At 41.0% G+C, this 27,122-nt stretch overlaps 1 protein-coding gene across 14 annotated transcripts in view; it reads right to left on the reverse strand.

Annotated features, from left to right (window-relative positions):
• The window catches only part of CAMK2G (calcium/calmodulin dependent protein kinase II gamma), a 180,964-nt gene that overhangs the window by 96,794 nt on the left and 57,048 nt on the right, over window positions 1–27,122 (reverse strand). For all 14 annotated transcript variants that reach the window (XR_014492708.1, XM_083364214.1, XM_083364210.1 and 11 more), the window contains exon 3: window positions 4,610–4,669. Coding sequence is in view for 13 of the 14 variants with exons in the window: in XM_083364214.1 (XP_083220340.1) it covers window positions 4,610–4,669 (60 nt within the window). In the remaining variant the exon portion in view is untranslated. The remainder of the gene's footprint in view (window positions 1–4,609; window positions 4,670–27,122) is intronic.

Genomic DNA, 27,122 nt, shown 5'->3' on the forward strand with positions numbered 1-27,122 from the left:
GAAGAATTTGAGGAAAACTGGGGGGGGGGATTAGAGGTCAGTTAAACTTAGACAAGAATCAGCCTAAAAAAGGGCAAATGTTGCTTAAGTCAACCCTTAATAAGAAAAATTCAACTCTACATACATGCTTTTCAGCCCATGAAGAAATGAAAACAACCGCTGTTTTGCATCCAAGCTGATTTCCCTACTTGAGGTGATCCTTCGCGTTCTCTGAGCTTGTTTTCTTGCAGATGTTTCACTACCCAATCTTGGCAATGTCAACGTTGCATTGATGATGTTGCCTATTTCGGGTAATAAAACATTTACAAGAAAACAACCAAGGTCAGAGAATACTAAAGACCCTCATTTCAACCCTGAGCTACAAATATTCTCCTTTACTGATTTCCCTACTTACTTCAATATGTAGAGCCCTGGATCCATGCTACAATATTCATCTAACGAAGAGGGTGAGGAGGGGAAAAAGAGAAGAGTAGAATAAGTTTGAAATAGTCTTCTGTGCAAAGATTACTAATCAGAATCTCTGCTTTTATTTCATGACTGATAATGAGCTGCCTTTTCTGTTAGCAAATGCTAACATGCAGGGAGTTAATGCTTCTAATTTATTTTGCCACATACCCTTGTGTAATTCATACCAAACAGCCTTTATTGTGGTTATTTTTAGCAAATTTTATTTGTTTTAATTACAGGTTGTATCTATCCAAGAGTATAGTCATACTGCACTCCCACTGAAGTCAATGAGATAAGTTAGTCATGACCTATCTACACTTGATAATGTTGTATTTTCATCCTATGTTGCTTTAAATGGGCCAAGCAAATAAAATAATCTCCAGCAATTCTCCATGTCAAAACTAGGGAGAAACCAGGCAAGCCAAGCCAAATCATTGTTTACTAAGGGCAAGACTGAAGCACGCTAACATACTTTAATGTATATATTTTAGACACACAGCCCAGCCTGCTCAAGGCACCCTTATTGTTGTACGCCTCTAGGGCATTGTCAACTCACCAGCTGCACCAGAAGTAAAAAAAAATACTTATTAAACAGATCCCATGTTCCCAGCACCTCTTTGGAAGAGATTCTGGAACCCCAAGAAGCAGGAGATTCTCAAACAATTGCACAGTTCCTCAAGAGAAACATTTCTAGACTGGCCTTCTCCTCAGAATATGAAGAAAGAGCCTTCTGGTCCAGACAACTCTCTGTCCAGCTGCTGGGAATAGGCAAAATCAGCTGTCTAATGCAGAAGGGTTCATATGTGAAACCAAGGGCCCTCATGCATAATTATCTACTTGCCACCGAAGGCCCTCTTGATGAGTAAGAGCAGTTTTCCAGTCAAGCTGCACTTAACTTTTGGTGAGACTCCAAGAGCTCAGAAATATTACCTTGCAAAATGCTGCCCAGGTTGCTGGAATTCCACTTCTGAGTTCTAAGTAATTTCTGATACTTTGGGGTGGGTGGGAAACATATAAGTAGTCACTGCCTTTTTCTACACCTGCTTTCCATGGCCAGCTCCCGTTGGCAAGAGAACACAGTGCAACGTATTTGAACACTGGGAAAATAGATGATGTTTTGAAGAAGAGTAAAGATCCAGGAGCAGAACAAAGCTATTGCTTTAGTGACTGCTCTGTTTTTCTGTTCAAACTACAAATTAGGAATATCAACTATAATGAGAAGGATGTGAGAGTGAATGGGGGATTCCATAGCTTTTCAAGAATAAATAACAGTTCTCCTGCTGTTTGCCAAAGTTAATGATTTCACTGGGACAAACGTATTCTTCCTCTTCCTTGGTTAAAATGGAAACCGTCACTATAATTTGACTACATGTTTTCATTAGTACTTTGTTATAGCCTTCCAACAGGTTATTATCAGGTTCCCTGTTCCTCTAAAGGAGAATAAGTCTGTTGTGCATGATGAAAAACATGAACATAGAGAACTAGTTGGAAATGTATTCTGACAAGAGACAAAGGAATCTCAATAAATACATTTTACCAGTTCTTCTGATTCAGAAGCTATTGGTCCAAGAATTAGGAAGCTGGTAACTTGGATGCTTGCTTAAAAGTATTTTGATCTGAATGCAGTCTTTAATTTTTCAGGGACAAGAACTGGAAAATGGAAACAAAGAATAATCTAAGAGTTCTTGGAAAGCAAGTCATATCAAACAGCAAGTGTCTGTTAAAAAGAATTGCACTAAATATCCATAGTTCTGAGCCCCAAAGTTGGTTCACTAAAGTAAGTCTTTTACAATGTAGATCCTTGGATAGGAATAACATTTAACAGACATAACAATTCTGACAAACAGACTGTCCAGCTTGCAAAGCTGTATATGTCAGCAACATATTTGCAAAATTACAGATAATAGGGAATTCTTTTCTAGCCTTGCATGTTCTTGCGCAACTGTGCATTTTATTTTGAAAGGAATTTGACGTGACTTATAAAATAATGCAGTTAAGATTGGAGTAGGCAATTTGTAGTCCTCAGTCTAATTCCAAAATTCTTTGGTAAAAAGTAAGTTCTAATTTCTAATAAGCATTTTCTATGGTCTGCTATCTGTTGAAGTGAGGACAAAAATGGGCAAAGACAACGGTTTATATTACCACACTTTGCTTCAGCTCCATGTACTGAACAGCTACCAACTCCTTAGTGTAACAGAACATGGCTGCTGTCAGAAAAACAGTTGTCTACTGGGACAACACAAAACATTCCTGGTCAGAATGTGCTGACACCAACACTGGCCATTCTGAGCAAAATCAGCTTATTCCAGCATCAGAATGTTCCATCTTAAGATTTTTTTTTCTTTCGCAGCCTCTGCCTTCTGATAGACAGGTAAGCTGGGAAATTGTCCTCAATCCTACTGGCGGGTCAAACATTGGTAAGTACATTTGTATGTTACATTTCCCAGAACTCTGGCAACTACCTGCCCTGTGTGCTAGAGACCACAGAAGGACAGGGAGGCAAAGTATCACAGAGTTGAAAGGGGCATTCAAGATCTTCTAGTCCAACCTCCTACTCAGAGCAGGAATCCTCATACTGTCCCAGGCAACTGACTGTGTGACCTTTGTTTGCTCTAATCTGATGTAGCTGAAAATAGCAAGACACAAAACCAAGTTAAGAACATAAAAGGAAGACTCATAGAAAGTCCCCGGTATTTTCTGTTCAAGCTGACCTGTTTAGCTGCAATCTGGATGGTAAGCAGCTATGTCCTTTTATAAACACACCAATCTTAAGTTTATGGCGATTCTGCCCCATGTCTTGGTGGAGCAGTGGGCTAATGCCTCCTTAATTAACACCAGCTGCCTGCAATTAGTGCAGGTTCGCATCCCACCAGGCTCAAGGTTGACTCAGCCTTCCATCCTTCCGAGGTAGGTAAAATGAGGACCCAGATTGTTGGGGGCAATTAAGCTGACTTTGTAATAATGCCGCTTGGGGTGTGTGTGTGAAAGCCCTAATAAGCAGGCATATACATAGAATGAAGGCTACTGCTAAGCTTGTAAGCTGCCCTGAGTCTTCGGAGAAGGGCGGGATATAAATGGAATTAAAATAAAAAAAAATGTCTAAGTATGTGGAAAATTCTTTTGGATATTTCAAGATTTATTTCTGAACTAGATCCCAATGTGCCCTGCACAACATTTTTGAAATCTTATTTCAAAAGAATGTAGAAGGAAACTATTACTAAATTAGGTGGGAAAGGAGAGCAAATACACCAAATACGGATTCTCTGAGCTTGGAAATTGCAAACAAATTCTTGCAGTGAAAGAGAATTGGAAAACCAGTGGGAAAATAATTAAAATACCATCCTGGAATAATGGCAGCCTTTAGATACTTAGTTTTTGAAATGCAGAATAGATTCCAGCACAGTGGCTGTGGGTCTATCAACAGCTCTCAAGCACAACAACAGACTCAAATCACCACCCAGACAGTAATGTTCCTTTAAAGATCAGACACTGAAATACAAAAGTCATACAACAACCTAATTTCTCTAGTGAGCTTCCATAAAAAATGTTGTTTGTTCTACGGAAGAGAAGAATGAACTGGAGAAATGTTTCGTTTGATACAGCAAAGCATCTTTTCTATATCTAATATAGCTTTCATTCTAATGGAAGAACAAGAACATGCGAACGAAGTCAGGGACAAGCCAGCAAGGTGCACAGAATGTTAAGCAATTATGAGAAGTGACCCAACACTGAAAGAGGACCATTCTGAAGTGGTTTGACCTCAAAAATGGACCCATTTTAAAGTTGGACCCGTTCCAGAAGACTTGTAATAGCCTGTTCTGAGATTGGAAAGGGCCCTTTCAGGGTTAGGACAGAATATTCTGGCAACATGTCTTCCCACCCCCCCACCTCCCCCCACCCACCATAGGACAAGCTGAACTGAGATTCAGGGAGGAACAATGGTGCAGTTCATTTTCTTGGGTGAAATTTCTGTCTAGCCAGATGACAGACAGAAATGCTTCATACCCAGAAGCAGGTTTTCTGAGGAGCCCCTTCAGCACTAAGCACACACACACCCCCGTCTAACCAAAAAGGTTGCAATAGTTCTAGCTCACCACTCTCAGGAGAGAAGCCTTTGGCAAGTTTCATTTCCTTTCAAAGCCTGTTTTGCAACGGCACTTACCAATATTTGGGTGCTTTAATAATCGGCAGATTCGAGCTTCCCGCTCCAGTTTCTGATGATCTGGAAGAAAGAAAAGAGGAAAATGTATTAATGACTTCCGCTTTCTGCCCATGTTCAGAGTTAAAACGAAAATCAGACACCAACTGCCAATAACAAAAAGTAGCAGATGCACGACAGCTTCTCCCAGAACCCCCAACCATCCTAAAAAAAGGGCAATCTTTCTATAGAATACTCTGTAGGTGAAATATTCCAAAAAGCAAATGTTTTATATGATCTTTTTGATTTAAATATGTTCCAGTTGTTTCTTTTTCAGTCTTTAGAACAGGGATCCCCAACCCCCGGTCCATGGACCAGTACTGGTCCATGGCATGCCAGCAATCGGGACGCACAAACAAGCAAAGTCCCATCCACGGGATGCAGGCAGAACACAAAACCACGCAGCCTCCAGTCCAAGGAAAAACCTCTCTCCACGGAACCAGTCCCTGGTGCCCAAAAGGTTGGGGACCTTTGCTTTAGACAATATTTCCTGCTTGCTAGCCAGCTTCAATTCTATTCTAGAAGAGGTTTAAATTCAGGTGGAAAAGAAACGGGGGTGGGTGACTTCACTTCTAAGGTTTCTACTCTGGGTTTATTAATTTGCTGGGAATTGAAAATGCTAAGAAAAAAAAAATCAAATAGCTGGGACTTAACTCTGTAAAGGGATGAGAGTCATCTGTAGGCAGATTAGTAGGCGCTTGCCTTTCTCCCACTATTTAAGAGCCTTGGTGGAGCAGTGGGCTAATGCCTCCTTAAGTAACACCAGCTGCCTGCAATTAGTGCAGGTTCGAGTCCCACCAGGCTCAAGGTTGACTCAGCCTTCCATCCTTCCGAGGTAGGTAAAAGGAGGACCCAGATTGTTGGGGGCAATTAAGCTGACTTTGTAATAATGCCGCTTGGGGTGTGTGTGAAAGCCCTAATAAGCAGGCATATACATAGAATGAAGGCTACTGCTAAGCTTGTAAGCCGCCCTGAGTCTTCGGAGAAGGGCGGGATATAAATGGAATTAAAAAAAAAAAATTACCTTTCCCATGCCCCAGTGCTAAAATACTCCACAGGGTTCACCTATCTCCGTTTCATGTCCTTTGTGTGGCAAATGATGGGCAGATTGCAGAGCTTCCCACTGGAGGCAAAATATACTTCTATGGTGTTCTTCTTCAGTATAGTTATTATGCCTTCACAACCCAATGTAAAAGTTCGACTTTTGGTAAAGGTTTGACTTCTGTTTTAGTTTTAGATTTAGTATATATGCTGGTCATTTTGTTCTGTAGTCACTCATCTAAATGTTATGCTTTCTACTCCAAAAGCAAATGACCTACCTACAAAAGTAGTCCAACTCACTTATGGAAACAGCTATTGCCTTCTGCAGCAGTTAACCCTGAACTTGCTACTATGTAATAAGAAAAAACATAGCTTATTTTTTATTCAAATTTAGCTTTATGCCAACTCACCGTTTTCAGCTTTATGCAGAATCTGCAGTATCCAGATGAAAATAAGTAAGAAACTATCATGACAACATGCATAAAGCACTTGTGGTTTTTAAAACGTGCTCTCAATAATCCCTTTGGCAACTCTGAGAGCAGGCATGTCTGAGACTTAGTAAATTTTACTGGTCGAGCTAGCCCTGGAATCTAGATGCACCTTGTTGAAGATACTCATAGAAAAAGTTAGGATCAATCCCAAATCGATGCAGTTACTGGTTTCTTACTATGAGGCTTGAAACAGGTTTTGGAAAACTTTTTTCAGCCTGAGAAAACAACACAGGAGGAGTCTAACAACACCTTTTCTGCCTTCATGAGTTTGAGCTCACCTCATCGGCTGCATAAAGTGGCTGGACAGATGAAATGTTTAAATGGGGAATGAGGAAAGGGAACACAGGTTGGTTATGCAGGTGCAGGTTACATGTGAGACAGAGTCATCTTCATCAATTAACACAGAGGTCCCCAACCTTTTGGCAACCAGGGACCGGTTTCATGGAGAGAGTTTTTTCAACAGACCAGAAGGTGCGTGGTTTTGTATGCTGCCTGCATCCCACAGATGGGGCTTCGCTTGTTTGTGCGGACCAGTTGCTGGCATGCCATGGCCCAGTGCCGGTCCACGGACCAGGGGGTTGGGGATTCCTGAATTAACAAGTATAGTGTGTTGAAAACCGATTGTGTTAGCTGAGACCCTTTAAAGGTAAAGGTAAAGGTTCCCCCGCACATGCGTGCTAGTCGTTTCCGACTCTAGGGGCCGGTGCTCATCTCCGTTTCATAGCCGAAGAGCCAGCGCTTGTCTGAGGACGTCTCCGTGGTCATGTGGCCGGCATGACTAGACGCCAAAGGCGCACGGAATGCTGTTACCTTCCCACCGTAGTGGTCCCTATTTTTCTACTTGCATTTTTACGTGCTTTCGAACTGCTAGGTGGGCAGAAGCTGGGACGAGTAACAGGCGCTCACTCTGCTACGCGGCACTCGGGATTCGACCCGCCAAACTGCCGACCTTCCAATCGACAAGTTCAGCGTCCTAACCCACTGAGCCACCGCGTCCCTTTGAGACCCTTTAAGTTGCCTGAAAACTTTATGTCTATGACTTCAACAATGCTTTGCTTTATGGCACAGTTAAAGTCATATTTTTCTAAAACAGATAATTTGAGGGTCAGCCACAGAATGGCCAAGGAGGATGAAATGCTAGTACAGATTTTAGAACAGGGGTCTCCAACCTTTCTGGGTTGGCAGCCTGGTGGAAGAGGGAGGGGCAGGTGCCTTACGCATGCATGTGCAAATGTGAATGTGGCCACATGTGCATACATACAGAACACGAGCATGCGCACCATACAAATGAGTCTGTGAGCATGTGCCCGAGGCTCTCAGTGATGCTGGTGCTTGTTTGAGGATCGTGGTGCTGCCGCTAGGCTCACAGTGATGCAATATGCGCAAGGATCATGCCCCCGCCCTGTGTGAGGCTCGTGCCATGACCCGCAGCAATGCCGGCACTGGCATGAGGATCGTGCTGCTGCCCCTGCGTGAGGCTCGCGCTGCTGCCCCTGCGTGAGGCTCGCGCTGCAGCCTGCCTGCTGCGTACAGCGCTACCGCCACCCACACAAAGTTCTTGGCAACACTGCCACCTGCGCGATACTAGTGGTGCTGCCACTGCCTGCAGAACACTTGCAGCAATGGTGGCACGAGAGGGGTTAGCACGCGCGCACACACACACACACATGCACTGCCCAGCTACTCATGCAGCCGGGTGGCCAAGAGGATGGGGACCTATGTTTTAGAAGATTTGTTAGGAGAAATAGAAACTTTAATGTGGAAATTAGAGAATTTTGGTATGTTAGCAGGTTTTCAGATTGCAGGTAGTCTTCAACTTGTGACCACAATTGAGCCCAAAATTCTATTGTAAAGCAAGATACTTGATAGGTAAGTTTTGCCCCCTTTTATAATCTTTATTACCACAGTTAGGTTAGTAACATGGTTGTTAACTAAATTTGGCTTCCCCATTGACTTTGCTTGCCAGGTTGCAAAAGTTGTTATGACCCCACAATACTGCAACCGACACAAATACATGCCAGTTGCCAAGCCTCCAAATCTTGATCACATGACCCTAGGAATGCTGCAACTGTTCTAAGTGTGAAAATGATTATAGGTCACTTTTTCAGTGCTGTTATTACTTCAAATGATCACTAAATAAATGGTTGTAGGTCAAAGACTACCTGTAATAACCAGAAGACACAGATGTTAACAAAAATATGAAATTATAAGACCAAATAAACTGAGAGAAAAATTGATTTTAAGATTGAGAACAAATGTAAAGCACCTTGGTATTATTATGACAAATATAAGTTGTGGTGCTGCTTGAAAATAATTATATTAAGACATAGAATGAAATTAAGAAGGACATGTTAACGTGGGAGAAATTAAAACTGTTGAGGAGAATGCTTATGATAAAAAGGAATGTTTGGCCAAGAATGATGCTTCTGTTTCAGATAATATCTGTTTTGACATCTGTTTCATCATTTAAACAATGGCAAAATTATATATCTACATTCATATAGCAAGGAGGGGGGGAAATCATGAGTCAAATATTAAGTGTTGTAACATATAAAGGAAAGAGAATTGGATTTATCATATTTGAAATTACATTTTGCTGCTTGTTATTTGATACAGATGAAATAATGGATGTTGCTGAGAAACAAGAAACTTTTGGAGTTAGAAAGTCACAGCCTGAGTTTTAGATGTCATGGATATTTATGGTTCAATAAAATTAATTTGGATTTTAAAATCACTTTATTTGACATGCCACATTGGGAATATGGAATAGCTCAAGAAGCATCTTATAGAAGAGAAACAGCAGACAAGGACAAATGGTTGACATATCAGAAATTATTGGAAAGCCATCAAGGGGAATTTAAAACTAAATCAAGAGAGCAATTAATAGGAGAAGAATATAACTGTCAATGGCTTTCCCAATTACATTTATCAGAAAGATTAAAATGGATGAAAAGATTTATGGTGCAGAGCAAAGTAAGACAGAATTTAAAGTACATGTGCACAGTGATGATAAACATGTAATTACTAAAATGTATAAAGAGATGTAGATAAAAGTGTAAAGCCTGTTTGGTCTAATGGTTAAGGTGCAGACCTAGAAACCAGGAGACTGTGAGTTTTAGTCCTAGCTTCAGCATGGCTGGGTGACTTTGGGTCAGTCCCTCTCTCTCAGTCCAACTCACCTCACAGGGTTGTTGTGAGGAAAATAGGAAGAGAAAGGTGTATTAGGTACATCAGCATTTTGAATTTTTATCAAAATAATAAAGGTGGGAAATAAATAAACAAGTAAACCTTTGCTGAAATCTGAAGCAGAGGAAAAACAAGTTAAAGAGTGTTGACTAAGAAGTTTGACTGTAATATACAGATGGACCAATGGGAAAATATGTGATTAAAAGGGTTGAAATTTACACTGTGTTAAAATCTTAAAAAGAGATTTTTTTTAAATGATGTATCGTTGGTTTATATGCCAGAAAAAATATCTAGAATGTATAAAGGTACTTCAAATGTATGTTGGAAATGTGAACAACATGAAGAGATATTTTATCGTGTTTGGTAGACTTTATAAAAAAAGCTTTAAAAAGTATTCAAATACATACTTTCATACAGAGGATTTTTAAAGATTCAACTGAAGTCAGAACTTTTCTTTTTAAGACTAATGAATAAACAGTTAGGGGAAAAATGGAAGATTATTTCAATATATGAGTACTGCAACAAGATTATTATATGAACAGAGAGATGTTTTGGCAGACCCACTACGGAAGAATGGTTGGTAAAATTGCTGAGATGGCTAAATTAACGTATTTCAGTAGAGAAAAGATACCATCTACATTTATTGGTGACTGGAAATGTTTTATGGATATTTTGGGTAAAAATAAAAAATGTGATTTATGGCATTGATGATTAGATAGAGTACAGAAATAAATTAAAATGTAACTTTAGATAGCGTGGTTAAAATATAGTTGTACTTATAACTGCTGCGATGAATATAAAGCCATTTCTTTATATCTTTTTTCTTTTCTATTTTGCCTCAGGTTTTTTTTCTTGCACTTTTTGCTCTTTGCTTTCTTTTTCTTCCTTGCTTTATCTTGGTTTTTATTAGTTGTTATCTTCTTGTTTAAAAATGTGTGCATATATGCATCTGTGTGTATGGATATGGGGCATTGCTGGCAGAGGATGGAACAGATAACATTAGAAAGAGCATCTGAAGGTGCCTCTGATTTTGACTGTGTACTTGTTGGGGACTGTGCTGCTTCTGTTTGTGTCAAATGTAGGGGCAAAGAGGCATCTGAGTTGGTTGAAAACTGCCTTGAGTATCAGGAGTGGGTACTTGCAACAGATGTTAAAACGTTTCTATGAAGGCACCTCTACTGGGCAGCATCTAATCTCGTCCTCCAATCCCTGCTGCAGTAGAGTGGGATGGGACAAATGACAGAAGAAAGATTTAAAAGGTGAATGTTTTACTGAGTAACCCTTTCTTAAAAAAAGCTCTGACAAGTTTGGAAGAGATAAGCAACGTGCTGTACCTCAGTTTCTTAAACAAAACAGGTATCCCTTTGTCCTCAAAGGGAAAGTATACTGAGTTCTGAAAAACATTTCACAGGGGGGGGGGAAGCTTCCACCCATTCTCCAGTCAGATATACAGTACAAATACTTATCAGGATAATCCCAATGACTCCTAAAGCTATAATCTACTTCTCACTGAGAAGATAAGCTTGTATTTGGACTACATTACTTCAGAAGACCAGACAGCAGATGATGTGAAAAACCTCAGCCCCCCACCCTGCCTTACTCTGCATCTGATAGAAAGCTGCTTTTCCTGTGCCTGATAATATTAGTCTGAACTGCTTTAAGGCAACATTTAATGCCAAGCACTTTGTATTATCTCCAGCCATTTCAATCCTGTTTCAGACCCGGATTTTGATACCAGCGACACTCTGAGTTAGTGGCACTGGAGAGCTCCAAAAGGTGTTGCCTACGGACTTCTGATTAGCTTTCTCAATGTGTTCCAAACCCATGAGAATCTAAATGGCATTTCTCTTCTTTTCCAAAGGGGACAATATCCAGAATTTTGGTATGAAATGTCATAATACCCATTTTTGTCTTTTGCATTGCCGCTCAAGAGTTTGACTGGTTAAATGGGCAGTGATAGAAACCTGTTTAGTAAATAAAATCCCACCCTACCTTCCAAATGGAACTGCAAAACCAACAGTCTAAATTAAAGCTGAGTTTGTTAGAATCAGAGATATTAACATGTAAAAGATGGAAGAGACATATATTCAAGTGATGCTTCCAGTTTTCCTCAAGCTAAGCTCACTAATACTTGAAACAAAACACAGATTATAACACACAATGCAACCAGTAGTTAAATTATCTTTTTGTGTTGTTTGTACCAAGGTTTCCAGGGATACAAACTACAGTAGAACTCCAGACTCCCTTCAAAGTTGTCACTCTCCATTATACCTTCGTAGGGCTGGAAGGGACCTTGGAAGTCTTCTAATCCAGGGGTCCCCAACTCCTGGACCATGGCCCACTACTGGGCTGAGGCCTCTTTGAAACCAGGCTGCGCAAGTGATGGCCAAGTGCATCTGCGCACATGAAGCTCCACTCGCACAAGCACTGGGTCTTTGCGCTGATGCAGAAAGCTCCACTTACTTGAGCAGAGGGCGCTTGTGCTCACATGTGAAGCTCCATTCACATGGGCGGAGGGTGTGCCCACCCACCACTCACACCAATGGAGCTATGGGCGTGTGCATGTACCCGCCGTTTACATGCTATGCCCTGCGCCGGGCCACCAAGGTGGAAAGGTTAGGGACCACTGTTCTAATTCAACCCCCCTGCCTACGGCAGGAGACCATCATCCCAGACAAATAATTCTCTGATCTTTTTAATGAAATGTGAATTTAAACTGGGTTGATAAGTATATTCCTCCCATTTCCTACCAAACGTTATACCTAACAATAATAATGTTTAATATTATAAATGATTTCCTAACTGTTTATGCATCTAGTAATAGTATTAGGGCCTAGTAACATCTGCTTTTCAGACATGTGTTGGTCTAATATGTTAGATTAGATTGCTCATGATGCTTCCACATATGCGGTGAGTATATTTACTTGGGGTGCTCACTTTTCAGAAGGTTTGTCAAGTATATGTTAAGTATCTATTGTGGACTTTGTCCTGTTCACAGTGCATTTTTTAACGTTCATATTTTTGTAATTTGCCCAGAGTCATTTAGGAATGGTTTATACATTGCCAAAGTTTAAGCAAACAAAGAAACAAATACTGCTCCTCCAATTAGTATACCCTCGTGCAATTCAAAACAGGCAAACCAACAGAAATAATGGATTGTGCATGAGCCAGTCAACTGAAGCTTAATAATCCTTTTAAAGGCTCTGGGTAGGTGGATTTGAGCCAGGAAGAGGTGAACCCACTGGAGGCAGTCAAAAGCAAAACCAATTCAAAAGAGCAGATTCGCTGTTGATAGGTGGGGGCTAGGGTTAAGGTTAGGGTGCCTGCTACCTCCCCACAGAGTTCAACTCTCTTCTACTGACAGCCCCACCTCCAACCTTACTATTCAGAGCCAAGAGCGATGGACGCATCTCATGTCCCTTCACCATCTGTGGTTCTTTCTAGTTTGAGTCTAGTATTGTTATTTTTCGAATCCTGCATAATCAGAATCAAAACAGCCCAAAGCAATGTTGACCTCCAATATTCCTAGATTGCCAGCAAAAGTTACCCTTCACTTTTCACTCCATTTTAGGGAGATTCACCTACACTCTTTGGTGCATGCATGCTTTTGTGCCCATATTTGCCCATATTGATGCTGCCGTAGCTATTCTTGGCTGAAATTATTTATATTAAGGACAGCATACAAACAGATTTAAAAATCTATGCAGGCTTCCTTGTGAATGGTTACATTCGAGGGATGGTGTCTTTATTTGGCAGGAACTGTTCGTGCTTTGGGCACAAAATGCCATTTTAAAAACCTGTGAGCATATTAGTTCATCCATAATTTTTTTCCCCTCCAGAAGTAAATGTCTTTTACTTCTTTCCCAGTCCTGCTTTCACTGTATGGGTCAGGGTACTAGTGAGCAGGGGTATCAGCAGGTAAAAGACTGATGGAATCAATTATGAATCTCCCAAACTACATTTTTATAACAATAGAAATGGTTTACACAATGCCATTTCCAAAGTTACTACGACTTAGATGGAAATCTCTCTCATATCTGTAAGAATGGACTGTAAATGCATTGCAGACCTGCTGAAACTCCAACGGTCCAACTTGCTACAATTAGTGGCATTTGGGGCAAGCGCTTCCTTTATCGACAGTTCAGCTATAATTGCCATTAGGCATCTAACCTGGCAGTTAGAAAAGCAGAATCTGGTGAACAAAGTGCCTGAAAAACTAAGGCAAATTGGAATCCATTGAACTTGGTCTGAAATGCCATCATAATGTAACAGGTAGAGCAAAAATCTCTGGCAGAGATGACAAAATGTCTATCATTCCAATTTTCTGGTTTTGAACCATTGTATACTGTCTTCTTAAAGGGGAACAATTTTTATAATCATTATTGCAACCGAACAGCATATTACATGGATCTAGTAATATCAAAATATTTCTTGGAAGAAGGCACGCATAACCTCACAAACATTCAGCCTGTAAACTTTCTGTTGGCTCAATAAATCTGTTCACGTTTTATAGTAATCCCACATGCCATTTTTTTTTAAAAAAAATCCAAGCTCAAGCACTGAACCTAGAACAGGTAGTTAGATGTATATTTTACTGTTTGCATATTTTGCTTTCAGTGGAGAAATATATTTCCTTGAGGCATAGCAAGAACTGAATTTGATGGGGGAGAATAGGATTTTGGGGTGGGGGGGAGGGAGAGGAGATTTCTGGCTGTCTAAATGATAAAACATCATGCTGTCAAGTTTCTGACGTATGGGCTTTTCAAGTGACTCTGAGGCATTGTTTACCTTAAAAGTCCTTTATTTAGCCTAATACATCGGCAAATGCTTCCTGGAAGGAAGCTGGAATGTGAAATCTCCGCCCCTTGTACAATATATTAAAACACAATTCTCCACCTTTCTAATTTTGTCATTAATCATATTCTCCAATTAATTTAAAGAATCAGTTTCCCTTCCATTAGAAAACCCTCCAAGGTCTTATCTTCTTTAATTTCAGATGGCCTTGAGGAGCAATCCTCCTCTTCCCCACTCCCAACCTTAATCCAATCTCTTAAAGCAATACACAAGTTTAAGATATGAAATGGCTACTTCTTCATCTCTTGTCAAGCAATAATGTTCGATGTTAGCAGCGTTGACACATGCATTGCAATAAAAAAGTAACGTCACTTAGACCTGGGTTGTCATGGGCTAGGAGGGGGAAAAAAGAACACCACCAGGTGAGGCTACAACTCAGAAGTAGGCAAAAAAGGGGTGGGAGAAAATGCCAGTGTGGCCTTCTTGATCACTGAGATCAGACAGAGAAGGGATTTACAAAGATACTGATCAAGTTTCTTTCTAAAGCAGCAGCACCAAAAAATAAAAATAAAGGAAATAGGAAATAGGAGAGAGGGGAGGGGAGGGGCGGAGGGGGGGAGTAGGGAGGAGAGCAAATTCTGAACCCAGCAAAGGAAAATCATCCTGGGTGAGGTTAACTTTGGTCACAATGCATCAACAATGGCAAACAGTATTAACACCAAGTATATTTGCATATCTGTCTTTTTTTAAACCATAATTTATAGCACCACTATTAAAGCTGCTGCCGATTTATGGACTGCATAAGCTAGAATTTCTTTTAAAGTTCTTTCTTTCCACTCAGACCAGAATTCCTTTACCTTTTCTCAGAAGAAACATATTCCAGGAGAAGAACTGTTTTATATACTACTACAGTATAAATGTTTTATCTTTTGCCCCTATCTCTTCCTGTCCTACAATAATAATGTGATGACCAATGGATTTTTCACTGGGCTGAAGGGGAGGCAATGGGGCTGCAGCATAAAACATCATTTCATAAACACATAGGTTCTCCAAGGTGAAATTCAGCCTTCAACATCTTATTTGCTACTAATTGTGCCAAAGAAGAATAGAGGAAAAAACCTCAAATAAGGACAGATAATGGAGTCACCCTTTGCTCAGCCTTGCTAGGCTTGGAAACTAAGACTCAGCAGGTCTGTTTAGTACTAGCAAGGAATCTCAGTGTAGTAAGCAAGATTGGGAAGCCAAAACACAACCTGGAAGAAGGCAATGGTAAACCATTTCCAGGTTCTTGCCACGAAAACCTTGCCAGGGCAGTTGGAATCATCAAGAGTCAAGCTCAGTTCAAGGCCAATCTAACTTTACTTCACAAAAATAGAAGCCAAGTTGCAAAGCATAGCAAACCCTTAGCTGATGGATCACAAGCAAAGAATTTTAAAAAATAAATAAATAACTGGGTTGGTATTGCATTCAGTTCTGGGCACTGCACAAGAATTCACAGAAATAAGAACAGGCCTAGGGAAAAAACAACAAAAATAATCAGGAAAGTAGAAATTAAGTTCGGGGAAGAGCCTGTCCCAGTCACTTGCGGAGGCCACTTGTTTTTGAACTGAGTTCACCTAGTTACAGGGGTGTTAAACTGCCGGCCCATGGGCTGGATGCCTCATGCCAAAACTGTGCCCACCCCATTGCCGGTAATGGGAAAAAACTCACGATACGTCGCGACACGTCACGTGACGTCACGAGTTCGACACCTGTGACCTAGTACCATGGTGCAGCTATATTAAAGCTATCAGTGCATAAGGAGATGAAGGGTTTGGCTTTTCAGCTGGCTAGTTGTGGATCCTGATAATGATTAGGACTGAGAGAAAAAAAGATCTTGAGAAGCAGGTCTTTAGCTGAGACTCAAGGCTACCCAGCTTCTTAGCCTAGAACCTCAACCCTACACCCTGACATGGGGAGAAGTAATGTTTGCCTCTGCTTAAGAGCCAGCAAACCTCAACAGAAATTTGGAGTGGGCGAGATGTTTTGAATTTGAAGAGTTTTGAGTGTGAAACACTCCAATTCGAGCACAAAACGGTTCTGTTTCGATTACAAGCTGTCCTTGACTTACAACCATTCATTTAGTGACCATTCATAATTGCAACAGCATTTGAAAAAATAAAGACTTATTTTCAGTTTTCACACTTACGACTATGGCAGCATCCCCATAGCCACATGATCAAAATTTGGGCACTTGGCAACCAGAATGTATTTATGACAGTTGCAGCGTCCCAGGGTCACATGAACATCTTTTGCGACCTTCTGACAAGCAAAGTCAATGAGGAAAGCCGGACAACTACGGTGAATCGCTGAACAGCTGTGGTAGAAAAGCCCATAAAATAGGGTATAAAACTGACAAGTGCCTTGCTTAGCAACGGAAATGTTGGGCTCAGTTGTGGCTAAAAGTTGAGGACTACCTGCATTTTGGAAGTGATTTGAACGGTTTCAGGTTTCACACACTTCCAGAATACTTACTGTACAGTATTTCCTTGAGGTTGGTGTTTTGCCCCTGAAAGAGGCTGTTTCACTTTTTCTAATTTGAAATACTTCACGCATCCCCGATTTATAAAAGGATCCAAACCTTGTGAGGTTTCAGCAATTTCTCCCATAAGATCTCTGGCAAGATTAGTAAAATCTCACGATTCCACGCTACTTCAGCAGGTTCTTGGGCTATCATATGAGATACCTCATGTTTTCCCCTTTTCCAAAAGTAAGCCCCAGATGATTTTTTGGGGGGTGGGCCTAATATAAGCCCTACCTCGAAAGTAAGGCCTAATGTGGGGGGGGGGCGAGTCGCCCCAGATCTTCTGTGCCCCCCCACTGGCCTGCCAGGGCCAGCAGGCTGCTGGTGGAACCTGCTACCAGTGGGCCGGCCTTTTCCATCCCACCATCTGCTTGCCTGTGGCCACAACAAACCAAGCTCTCAGCGAGCCCCGGCCTCCGCCCACCCTGCCTGCTGGCCGGGGCTGCTCCTGAGACTGCTGCTGAGACATTTCTTGGTTGCGTTGGGGGCTCTTTGCCCTCCTGGCCATGCTGCTCTGGGCTGCCCTGCCTGGCGCAGCGCAAGTCAGCCCAAATCCAGAGTGCAACCCCATCGCCAGACTGCCAGGGCCCTTCGCCAGCGGGACAAAAAAAAATATTCAATCAGATGTTCTAACTTCTTGCAAGATCTCAAGAAGTTAGAAAGTCTGATTGAACTCTTTTTTTTATTATTGAAAAGTTTTTCAATACATTTTATCTTTAACAATCCCCACCCCCTACCCAACCCTTCCTAACCCTCCCTAATCCTCCCCCCTCCCCTTCCCCCCTCCCCATCCCGACTTCCCAGAGCTAAATACAAGGTATAAAAGTAAAAACAATCATAAACAACCATATGCTAACAACAATAAACTATTAAGTCTATCGCACTCTAGCTCGTATAAAATGACTACAAGCAATACTAATGTCACATCAAAACTTATACAAATGCTAAATGAAACTTTTTGGTCCCATATTTGTTCTGGATGTAATCAATCCACTTTTCCACTCCATAATATAACGTTGTTGCGAATGGTCTTTCAAATAAGCTGATATCTTTGCCATTTCCGCCAGGTCAGAAACTTTTAAAGTCCATTCTTCTATAGTCGGCAGTTTCTCCTTCTTCCAATACTGACCTACTAAAAGTCTTGCTGCCGTAATTAAGTTCAACATCAACTTAGTGTCCACAACAGTAGTATCCATAATTATACCCAACAAAAACAGTTGCGGACAAAACTTTATCCTTTGCTTGAAAATCTTCTGCATGTTCCACCAAATTTTTATCCAAAAAGCCTTAACCTTTTTACAGGTCCACCTTATATGAAAATACGTTGCATCTTCGCCACCACATCTCCAACATTTAGGTTGATAGTTCGGATACATACTTGCAAGCTTTTTAGGATCTAGATGCCACCTATAAAACATTTTATAAAAGTTCTCTCTTAAATTTTGGGCTTGCGTAAATTTTACGTTCCTCACCCAGATCTTTTCCCAAGTATCCATTGTGATAACTTCTTGAATATTCTGAACTCTTTTTTTGTCCCACAGACACCTGGCGAAGGCTGAGAAGCAAACGGAAAAGCGCAATGCAGCTGAAAGGCAGGTTAGTACGGTAAAAAACTGCTTGGGGGATGTGAGGGCATCTGGGCGGGGGTGGGCACGGCAACCTTACCCTGCATGGCTTCAGCAGGTGTCTGGCAGGCAGAGGGAAGCAACTCCATCCCCCCGCCACTTGCCTTGCCTGTTTAGTTCATGGCAGCGGCAGCAGCAGCCAGCCGGGTGGAAAGCGATCCACTGGAGTAGCCGGTAGAGGCCAAAAGCACCCAGCCGACATGAGACCTGCAGCGCCCACCAGGGCCCGAAGAGCACCCGGTTCAGCCCTTAGCCCAGTGCCTGCAGCACCAAGTAGGCGTGCAGGCTGGTGCTCAAGCAGCCCAAAGGCGGAGGCGTGGCCAGTGCAGTTCCACCAGTGGCCGCTGGTGAAGGGTCCTGGCAGGCCAGCAGCAGGGCGGCACTCCAGATCTGGGCTGACTTGCCCCGTGCCAGACTTGGCGCTCTTTCCGCTGCTGCCCACCACGGCCGCACCAGTACCATACCTGGTCCGCCACTACGCTCTCGCTGCCGCTTTGCTTTTCCACCCCATGCACAGGCCCTGCCCCCACCCCACACGCTCGCAGCCTGCTGGTACCAGTACCGGCAAAAAGTAAATCCTCCCCAAAAGTAAAACCTTGTGCTTACTTCAGAAACAATCCCGTCAAGCGTTCAAAAAAAAAACATTTATAGGGCCATCATTTAGTCAGAACCCTAATTTTACAGTTCCGTATTTCCAGAATAACACTTAATTCTGAGCTTGGAGAAGCTGCACTGGATCAACAGAAGTCAGGGTGGACTGATTTCCAAACTAAAAATCCAATCTCAAAGGAAGTTTGGAGGTCCTTGACCAGCCCTGCTAAAACCTATACTCAAAAAAGATGCCCAATATTTAATGAAGAAATTCATGCTAATAATCTTTCTATGACATACATAAAAAAGTCACCCAATCTTTTTAGAATTCGCCCGTCGGGCTTCAGAAAATTGAGGAATTTTACAAATTAAGAGCTGAACAAGGTTATAATTATAACCCTCTCTTTTAATGGAAGATTTCCACACCGGGGGAGGGGGTTTAAGATCCCGGTCTTCCAACTGCGAAGATCCAGTTTCCAGTAGCCTATGGGAAGTCTGCAATAATTCAAGAAAGCAAACAGCTAAGTAGCCACAACAGAAATGGAAAAGGTAGGAGCTTTCACATGCTTACATGTGCTGTCCAGCCAAGCGGCCAAGAGGGACAGCTGATCAGCTTATAGCCCAGGGCAAATATGACATAATCAGTGAAGTGCCAAAGGAGATGTCACTCAAGATCCATTGCTCTTGCAAAGATTACCCCCATCTGAGGCATCAGGGGTAGAAGATATAGGGCAGTCATGATACTATGTGAGGAGCTTGGGGCAAGAAATGATGACCTCTCTGTTCCCAGAACTCAGCCTCGTCCGAGTGTGCACATACACAGAGAGCGTTGGCCTCTAACCAAGGAGGAAAACACTCCGGTCACAAGGTAATGGAACTATTTCTGGATGGGGGAAAGAATTCCATGCTCTTCCGTCTCCAGAGCAACAAAACAGGCAGACAAGCACAAAGCAGAAAACTAAGCTCGCTCCAGTTGCGTGGGTCTCCTCTCAGGTCTCTATGGCATTAACCACTAGTAACAATAAAAGGTCAGGTAAAAATGGATTTGGGATCCCCCACCGTTGACTCACTTGGAATGCAGACAGATCATCAGCTGAAATGCTTATTCCAGAAATTCTTATGACCATCAGAGTACCTTGTAATTAAAGACTCTGAAACATATTCAGGCAATGTGCTTCCAAGTTTCCTCCCATGAAAGCTGCTGAAATGCCCAAGCATGTACAAACAACATAACCCATCTCACAGATACTCTGTTTTGAAAATGGCTCAGGAAAAGATACCAATATGGAAAGGTAAGACTATAAAGCAGGAGTTTGCAAGTCAAAGGTAAAAAAACACACCAAAATTCTGAAAGGTAGAAAACAATAACATCCCAGAACATTTGAGGGCGATGATTTTGAAAACAAATTTTGCAACCATAAATATTTCAACCAGCTTTTAAGTAGTTGCTTAATCAAACCTCAAAATTAGTCCAAATCAAGAAGGATTGCCTATTAATTGATGTGGTAGTAATGCTTAAGAAAAAAAACCACTGCTTAACAACCCACTTCATTGTTGACCCCAATGTGTAAAAATGTGTTTTTTGCCTTATAGAAACAGAAAAACAAATTCCTAGCAAAGCACCCACTACCATTTATAATAGCCAAATACAATTTGTGAAGATTGCTTGCTTTATTACACAGAGTTCAGATGAACTAAGATGAACTGCAGGCTTCAGGAGGGGTTCTTCAAAAATGGAAAGAGAAACCTTCACAGCTGAAAACTCACGGAGGCTACATACATGTGATAATGATGAATCAAAGATTAGTAACTAAAAAATGGAAATAACTCTTCCTCTGATCTTTTTTTCTGTTTTTCCACATGTTTACGTCTCTATCTCCAAGTGCATTTTATTCAACAATGTTGCTGGTATAGCACGTCTCAAGAATGCTCTTCAAGCTCATACATGTCTCTAAACACCAAATTAAATCTATATAAATTAGAATTTTCATTGGAAATATAAATAGCATAGAGGGTTTGCCTAGAATGATGTAGCTTTCATCCTGTCTACAAAAATCACACTGATTTTTCTTAGCACATTAAAACGGGGGAGAAGGGAGAGAAACCCTTGGGCAGAATACATTCAAACAAACAAAGCAACAGATATCTGCAAACTCCAGCAAACCTCAGAACTGTCAGCTGGGCATGTTTATGTAACATACAGAGATATGATGAAAAAAGTCAGTGTGCCTAATCAGCTATCTTATGAAGCACAAGTACAGCTGAGGCAAAGGATAGGAAGAACTATCCTATTTCACAGAAGATCAGCTATACGAAACCAAGTCATACTTAAAGAGTTAAAATGAAAAATGCCCAAGCACCGGAACTTGAAAGATGGAAGATATTTTGGGGGTCAAGTTCATTACTGGAAACTTAGTTCTGTACACACCAATCCCCACATTGTAACATACACACAGAGGGAACCTATTTGGTTTTTCTTTGATGGTTTTAGGATGCTCACCAGTTTTCATCACTACTTTTCAACCAAATTTTTCTCAACATGAATTGGCATACTAGAAAGATTTAAAGAGTTCACAAACATCCTCTTTCTGTCTAATTTGTCAAATCCATCTTGTTACTTACGCATATACAGTGGGTAACTATAATCACATTAAAAGAATGCATCTGATATGCCTTCCAGTTTGTAAATTGATTAAATTTGCTTACATTTTCAAAAAACAAATTATTTTTTAAAAATTGATGATTAAAATTCCAATTTTAGCATGGGGACAGAACTGACCTCTGGAGAATTCCAAAGACCACTGGCCAGAAAAATCAAACCCTAACCTCCCAAGATCAGCTTTTCAGGGGGAACTAAAGACATTGTAAAAACTGTCTCTAAATCCCAGTCAGGCAAGCCTAGCCAAAACACAGGCTGATTCCAGAGAAACATCCAGCAAACAAACATGTTCTCTGTCCAAATCCTGATGGCCTCTAACTGATGTAATGAAGGAGTTCCTGATCCCTAAAGTCAGCATGAAATAGATCTACACACTCATTTCATTCAGAAAAAACTAGACTTAAGAAACTACTACACACCTGAAAACCTTGCTTCAAAATGGTATAAGCTGAAATATTTCTATCAGATTTGGCTTGAAAATGATTTCTTAAAGTGTTCATCATATATTTTTTTTCCCCACACATAAAGTATCCCTCCTGTATCAACTCACTTTTTATACCCAGCAACCACTCAACCAGTGCATCTCTGGGTGTGTTTATTAGACAAAATGGTTCACTCAAGGTTGACTCAGCCTTCCATCCTTCCAAAGTAGGTAAAATGAGGACCCAGATTGTTGGGGGCAATAAGCTGACTTTGTAATAATTCTGCTTGGGGGGGCGGCGGCGAAAGCCTTAATAAGCAGGCATATACATAGAATGAAGGCTATTGCTAAGCACATTGATTTGTGCTTTAGATTGTAAGCTGCCCTGAGTCTTCGGAGAAGGGCGGGATATAAATGGGATTTTTAAAAAAAGGTCAAATCCACATCCACTTTTCAAGAATCCTTTTAACATCCTCAGTTTGCTCAGATTGAACTGAATTCAATTTACAAATGAAGGTGAATATACGTGTCCCAGGATAATGATGCAAGATCCAATCTGGGTCAGTCACCGGCACCAGAGGTTTTGTTCTCCGAGCTTTCGGACTTGTGCTGGAGCCCATCTTCAGGGAACTTTTCTCCTGCAGAGTGTGTTGCTATTCTGTGTGTGGTATTTATATGGTGCCTGTTGCATGTGGCTTTTTAGATAAGATAAGATAAGATAACCTTTATTGTCATTTTTTTTTACTGTGGGCACAATGGCACACATCAAAAATGAAATTTAGTTGCCCGCTCTCAAAGTGAAACACATACATGACACAGACCCATAACATACTATATACAACATACGTATAGACCCACACCGCTACATATGCATAACAATAAAATATTAAACACTGTCCATCTTGAATACATAACGGAAAGAGGAAGCCTGAGAGTTCACAAGGTTAATGCTATATGGAATGAAACTATGGCTGAATCTGGATGTTCTGCTACGGATACCACGAAGCCCCCTCCTCCCAGAAGGTAACAAGGAAAACAGGTCGTGAAGAGGATATGTAGTGTCCCAGATAATCTTACAGGCCCTGCTCAAGCAACGCTATGTGCTATGTCCTGGATGGGAGGAAGGGAACTGCCAATGATCTTTTGGGCCATCCTCACCACTCTCTGTACCGCCTTCCTGTCTGAAGCAGGAAGTTTTTAAGCTTTTAAATCGTTGACTGTCATTTGCTTGTGCTGCCCAGCTCTCACATCCTAAGTATTTGATGGGTTGGTGGTAAATTAGCACTCCTATTGACTGACAAGGGACCTGTTTCACAGGCTTCAATCACTTCCCTGGCTGTTTTTGTGCCTGCTTGTCTAATAATCTTAATAGCTGCAAAGTTGAATATGTATCCTTGTTCACTACAGTGTGAGGCTACCAATGAATTTGGGTCTCCTTGTCTGACGATTCGCTTGTGTTCTTGCAACTTAGAACAACTCTGTTAGCTGGTATTGATGCCAAACAATTTTCTTTTCTTGCTGCCATTACCACTACAGAATAGCTGAAATCAATGCTTTAACCTGAGCTCAATCACAGCATGGACTACCACTGTAATCTTCTCATTGCTGGGTTTTTTTGTTTATTTAGGTATTTAGTGATAAACATTTAATGCTAGCAACTCATCAGACCATCAAGGAGTTAATTTTTGTCTAACACCGGACAAAGAACAGTTAATTTCTTCTGAAGCTGCCTCTTTTAACTATTGCATAGGCTTAGGTTTATGGATAATAATATTCTAATGGTTCATTGAGACATCTGACATAGTTTTAAATTGATTTGTTAATGTTCTATGAGTCTCAGCATGGTTGAATTATTGGATGGAAATAAAAAAAAACTGAATGCAAAAATTAAAATGGAATTTGTCTGCTAAAGTTCTGAAAAGGTGTCTAGCAAAATTCTGATCCATATAATATTGGTTATGACTATAAAAATAACTGCAGTGCAGCTTCAGATTGCATTTTTGCTCTCAATACATTGTGAGAAAAATGAACATGAAGAAGAAAATTTATGGAACATTATTTTATATTAATGTTAATTTAGAGCAGGGGTGTCCAACCTTGGCAACTTTAAGACCCGTGGATTTCAACTCCTAATGCTGGCTGGGGAATCTTGGGAGTTGCAGTCCACAAGTCTTAAAGTTCCAAGGTTGGACACTCTTAATTTAGATCAAGTATATGTTAAAATGTTGATTTATGAAATGATCAGTACAAATATGAATGTTGGTTGCTGAATACCAATTGGAGTAATTCATGAGAATGGGATGCTTTGTGAAAGAGTTAACATTGAGTCAACAAAAGGAAGGGCGATATTTGTTCTTTTTTAAAAAATTTATACAGTTGAATGTATCTTTGATTATACTGGAGGTGTATTGGTTGAGGATGTGAATATATGTGTGTTTCTGTATGCTGATAATACCATACTGGTTTGCCAATAAGCCAAATGTTAGGCAAAAGTATCAACTAGCTCAGGGGTGTCAAACTCAATTTCATTGAGGGCCACATCAGCATTGTGGTTGCCCTCGGGGGGCCGGGTGGGTATGGCCAGGGTGGGCGTGGCCTACTGGGTGGGTGTGGCTGGAGTGCGTATGGCCTACTGGGTGGGCATGGCCAGCTCTACATCCTTGGCATCAAGGGTGCCTATGGGGGCCTGGGCAGGAGTGGGACAGATCTGAGGGTCTCTGGGCCAGGGCCAAGGCAGCGGGGGCCGTTCCCTCACTGTTTCCAGGATGGCTTCGCGGGCCACATGAAACCACTTCGCGGGCCGGATCCGGCCCCCGGGCCTTGTGTTTGACGTGTCTGAACTAGCTTGTCTCATGTAATCTGTACAGAACTGTATCAAAGAGTAAGGTAAAATTGGACTGAGAAAAGGTGATGATTGCAGTTTATACATAAATGGCAAAATAGTACAAATAAACAATTTTGTATTACTTGGTAGAATGTTTACTAAAGATGGGAAAAAAGTTGAAGACAAGGAAATGTTGGTAGAAAGGCAATGGATAGTACTGTAGATGATCTTTGCAAATGGTATAGGGTTTCCTGCCTGAGCAGGGGGTTGGGCTAGATGACCTCCAAGGTCCCTTCCAACTACTTATTATTATTATTATTATTATTATTATTATTATTATTATTATTATTATTATTAAAATTGGTTGTAGATAAGAGCATGCTCTGCTGACTTTGTGTCACAGATATGAGAGCTGAGTATTTCCAGAGTAGCACAAAGGTAAGTTGAATGCAATGGGAATGGGATACATTGAAAGTGTGTGCAATAATACAAGAAGAGTTATGGTTAAGAACGTACGATGACTGTAGACTGAATATAAACTATGTTAGTGTAGTTTGTCACACAGAGATAATGAAATAGAAAAATAATAAAACAAATGAAGAATGAGCAAACAAGTTGAGAGGAAGGTGATGGCAGAGGTTGGATGCAGGTGACAAAATCCATGAATATGTAAAAGTTTAAAGAAAAGGCAATGTATGAAATAACACATGGTATTTGGAAGGACAGAAAGTTATGGAGAGCTATTGTAAATAGCTCCTTGCAGAATTGCTGATAGCAAATTGCTTCTGCAAGGAACGCCCTTCATTTTTAAGATGCTGGCATACTGTAAGCAACTATCAGAGCAATCTGCAGTGGGGAGCTAAATATTTTCCTCAGTTACATCTTGCTATCTCTGCAGTCACCAGGACATGAAAGTTGTTGATTTTTAAAGCCAGGCAGCCTTGTGCACTGGATATTCAGAATCAAGGCTAGATACTGGAAAAAAGCCACTTGGCTTCTGTGCTACCCAGGTCAAACTCTGAATGTTACATTTGTCTTTGCTGCTAATAAGAGCAAGATGAAACAGCCAGATGGCAGCTAGGGACAAACTGGTCCATTAGCAGCATAGGACAGAATGGATGTTTCCCTGCCAGATAATTTGAGTTCTTCAATCCTGATGCAGCTTAATCTCCACAGCATCTGTTTCAGGAGTGTAGGACACACATCACTTTCTCTGTGATCGCAACTCTTTAACACTGGTTGCCAAAGGGTAGCTGAACTGAATACATTCATATTGTTATCATCATGCACTCCAGGTGAAACTCATGTACCATCTCAGCATTTAACAAGCCAGACCAGATATTCTTGGGGAAGAAAAATATCTCTGAGGGTGGTGGTGGTGGTGGGGAGATGAAAGCCTGAGATTCTTCGGGGAACACAGAATTCATAGAGTGAAGCATATTTTTAGCGAAGGGGTAACCTGTGATCAGACAATGCAGGACACAATTCTGTTTACAAATTCTGTATTTCTATATACAGGGCAACTATTTGGAATTTGATTTCTATACTAAAAGATAGTTTTGTGCCTCATTCTGCCCAGAGTCCAGTCCTGTCTTTAAACAAAAAATATATCAATTAATAGCAATCTAAGCAAATGTCTTTTATAATCTTGGTTAAATATCGACCATTTCTTTGGTCAAGATGGAGCAATGGAATAATGAAGAGATCTGAAACACTCCTGTTGAAGAATACAAGACTTCCTCTAACTTGGCTTCACGTTATAAAAATAAATTTCAAGCATCAGGGTTAAAATCAGCTAAAAGAAAGCAAGCAAAAAGATAAAACAGAATTACCAGCAAGAGGACAGAGGAAGGCAGAAAAGCACAGAAACTTCACAGAATGTCAATCTTTTTAGAAGCAGCTTTTAGACATACCATCTCCATGAATAACAGAGTTAGGAGCAAGAGAAGATATTTGATCAATATGCTGGGTATCAGACCCAACAGGATCTGCATATTACTTTTCACACAATTTTAGAGGAAGCTCAAATATCTACATCTAAACCAGGGGTTTTCAAACTTGGTCCTTTTATGACTCATGGACTTCAACTCCCAGAATTCCTCAGCCAGCGTGCCTGAGTTTGAAGACCCCTGATCTAAACCAACAGTCTTTCTTCATAGAATGTACCTGAATTCAAGCCCAGAAAAACCATTAAAGTTGTAACAGGTAATGAACCTGTTGCATCTACAGGGTGACTTTCGACCCTTTCCAGGGTCCCCCAGCAGGGCGAAATCAAATGCGAA

This window comes from Vipera ursinii (assembly GCF_947247035.1).
Source record: "Vipera ursinii genome assembly, chromosome: 5".
NCBI lineage: Eukaryota > Metazoa > Chordata > Lepidosauria > Squamata > Viperidae > Vipera > Vipera ursinii.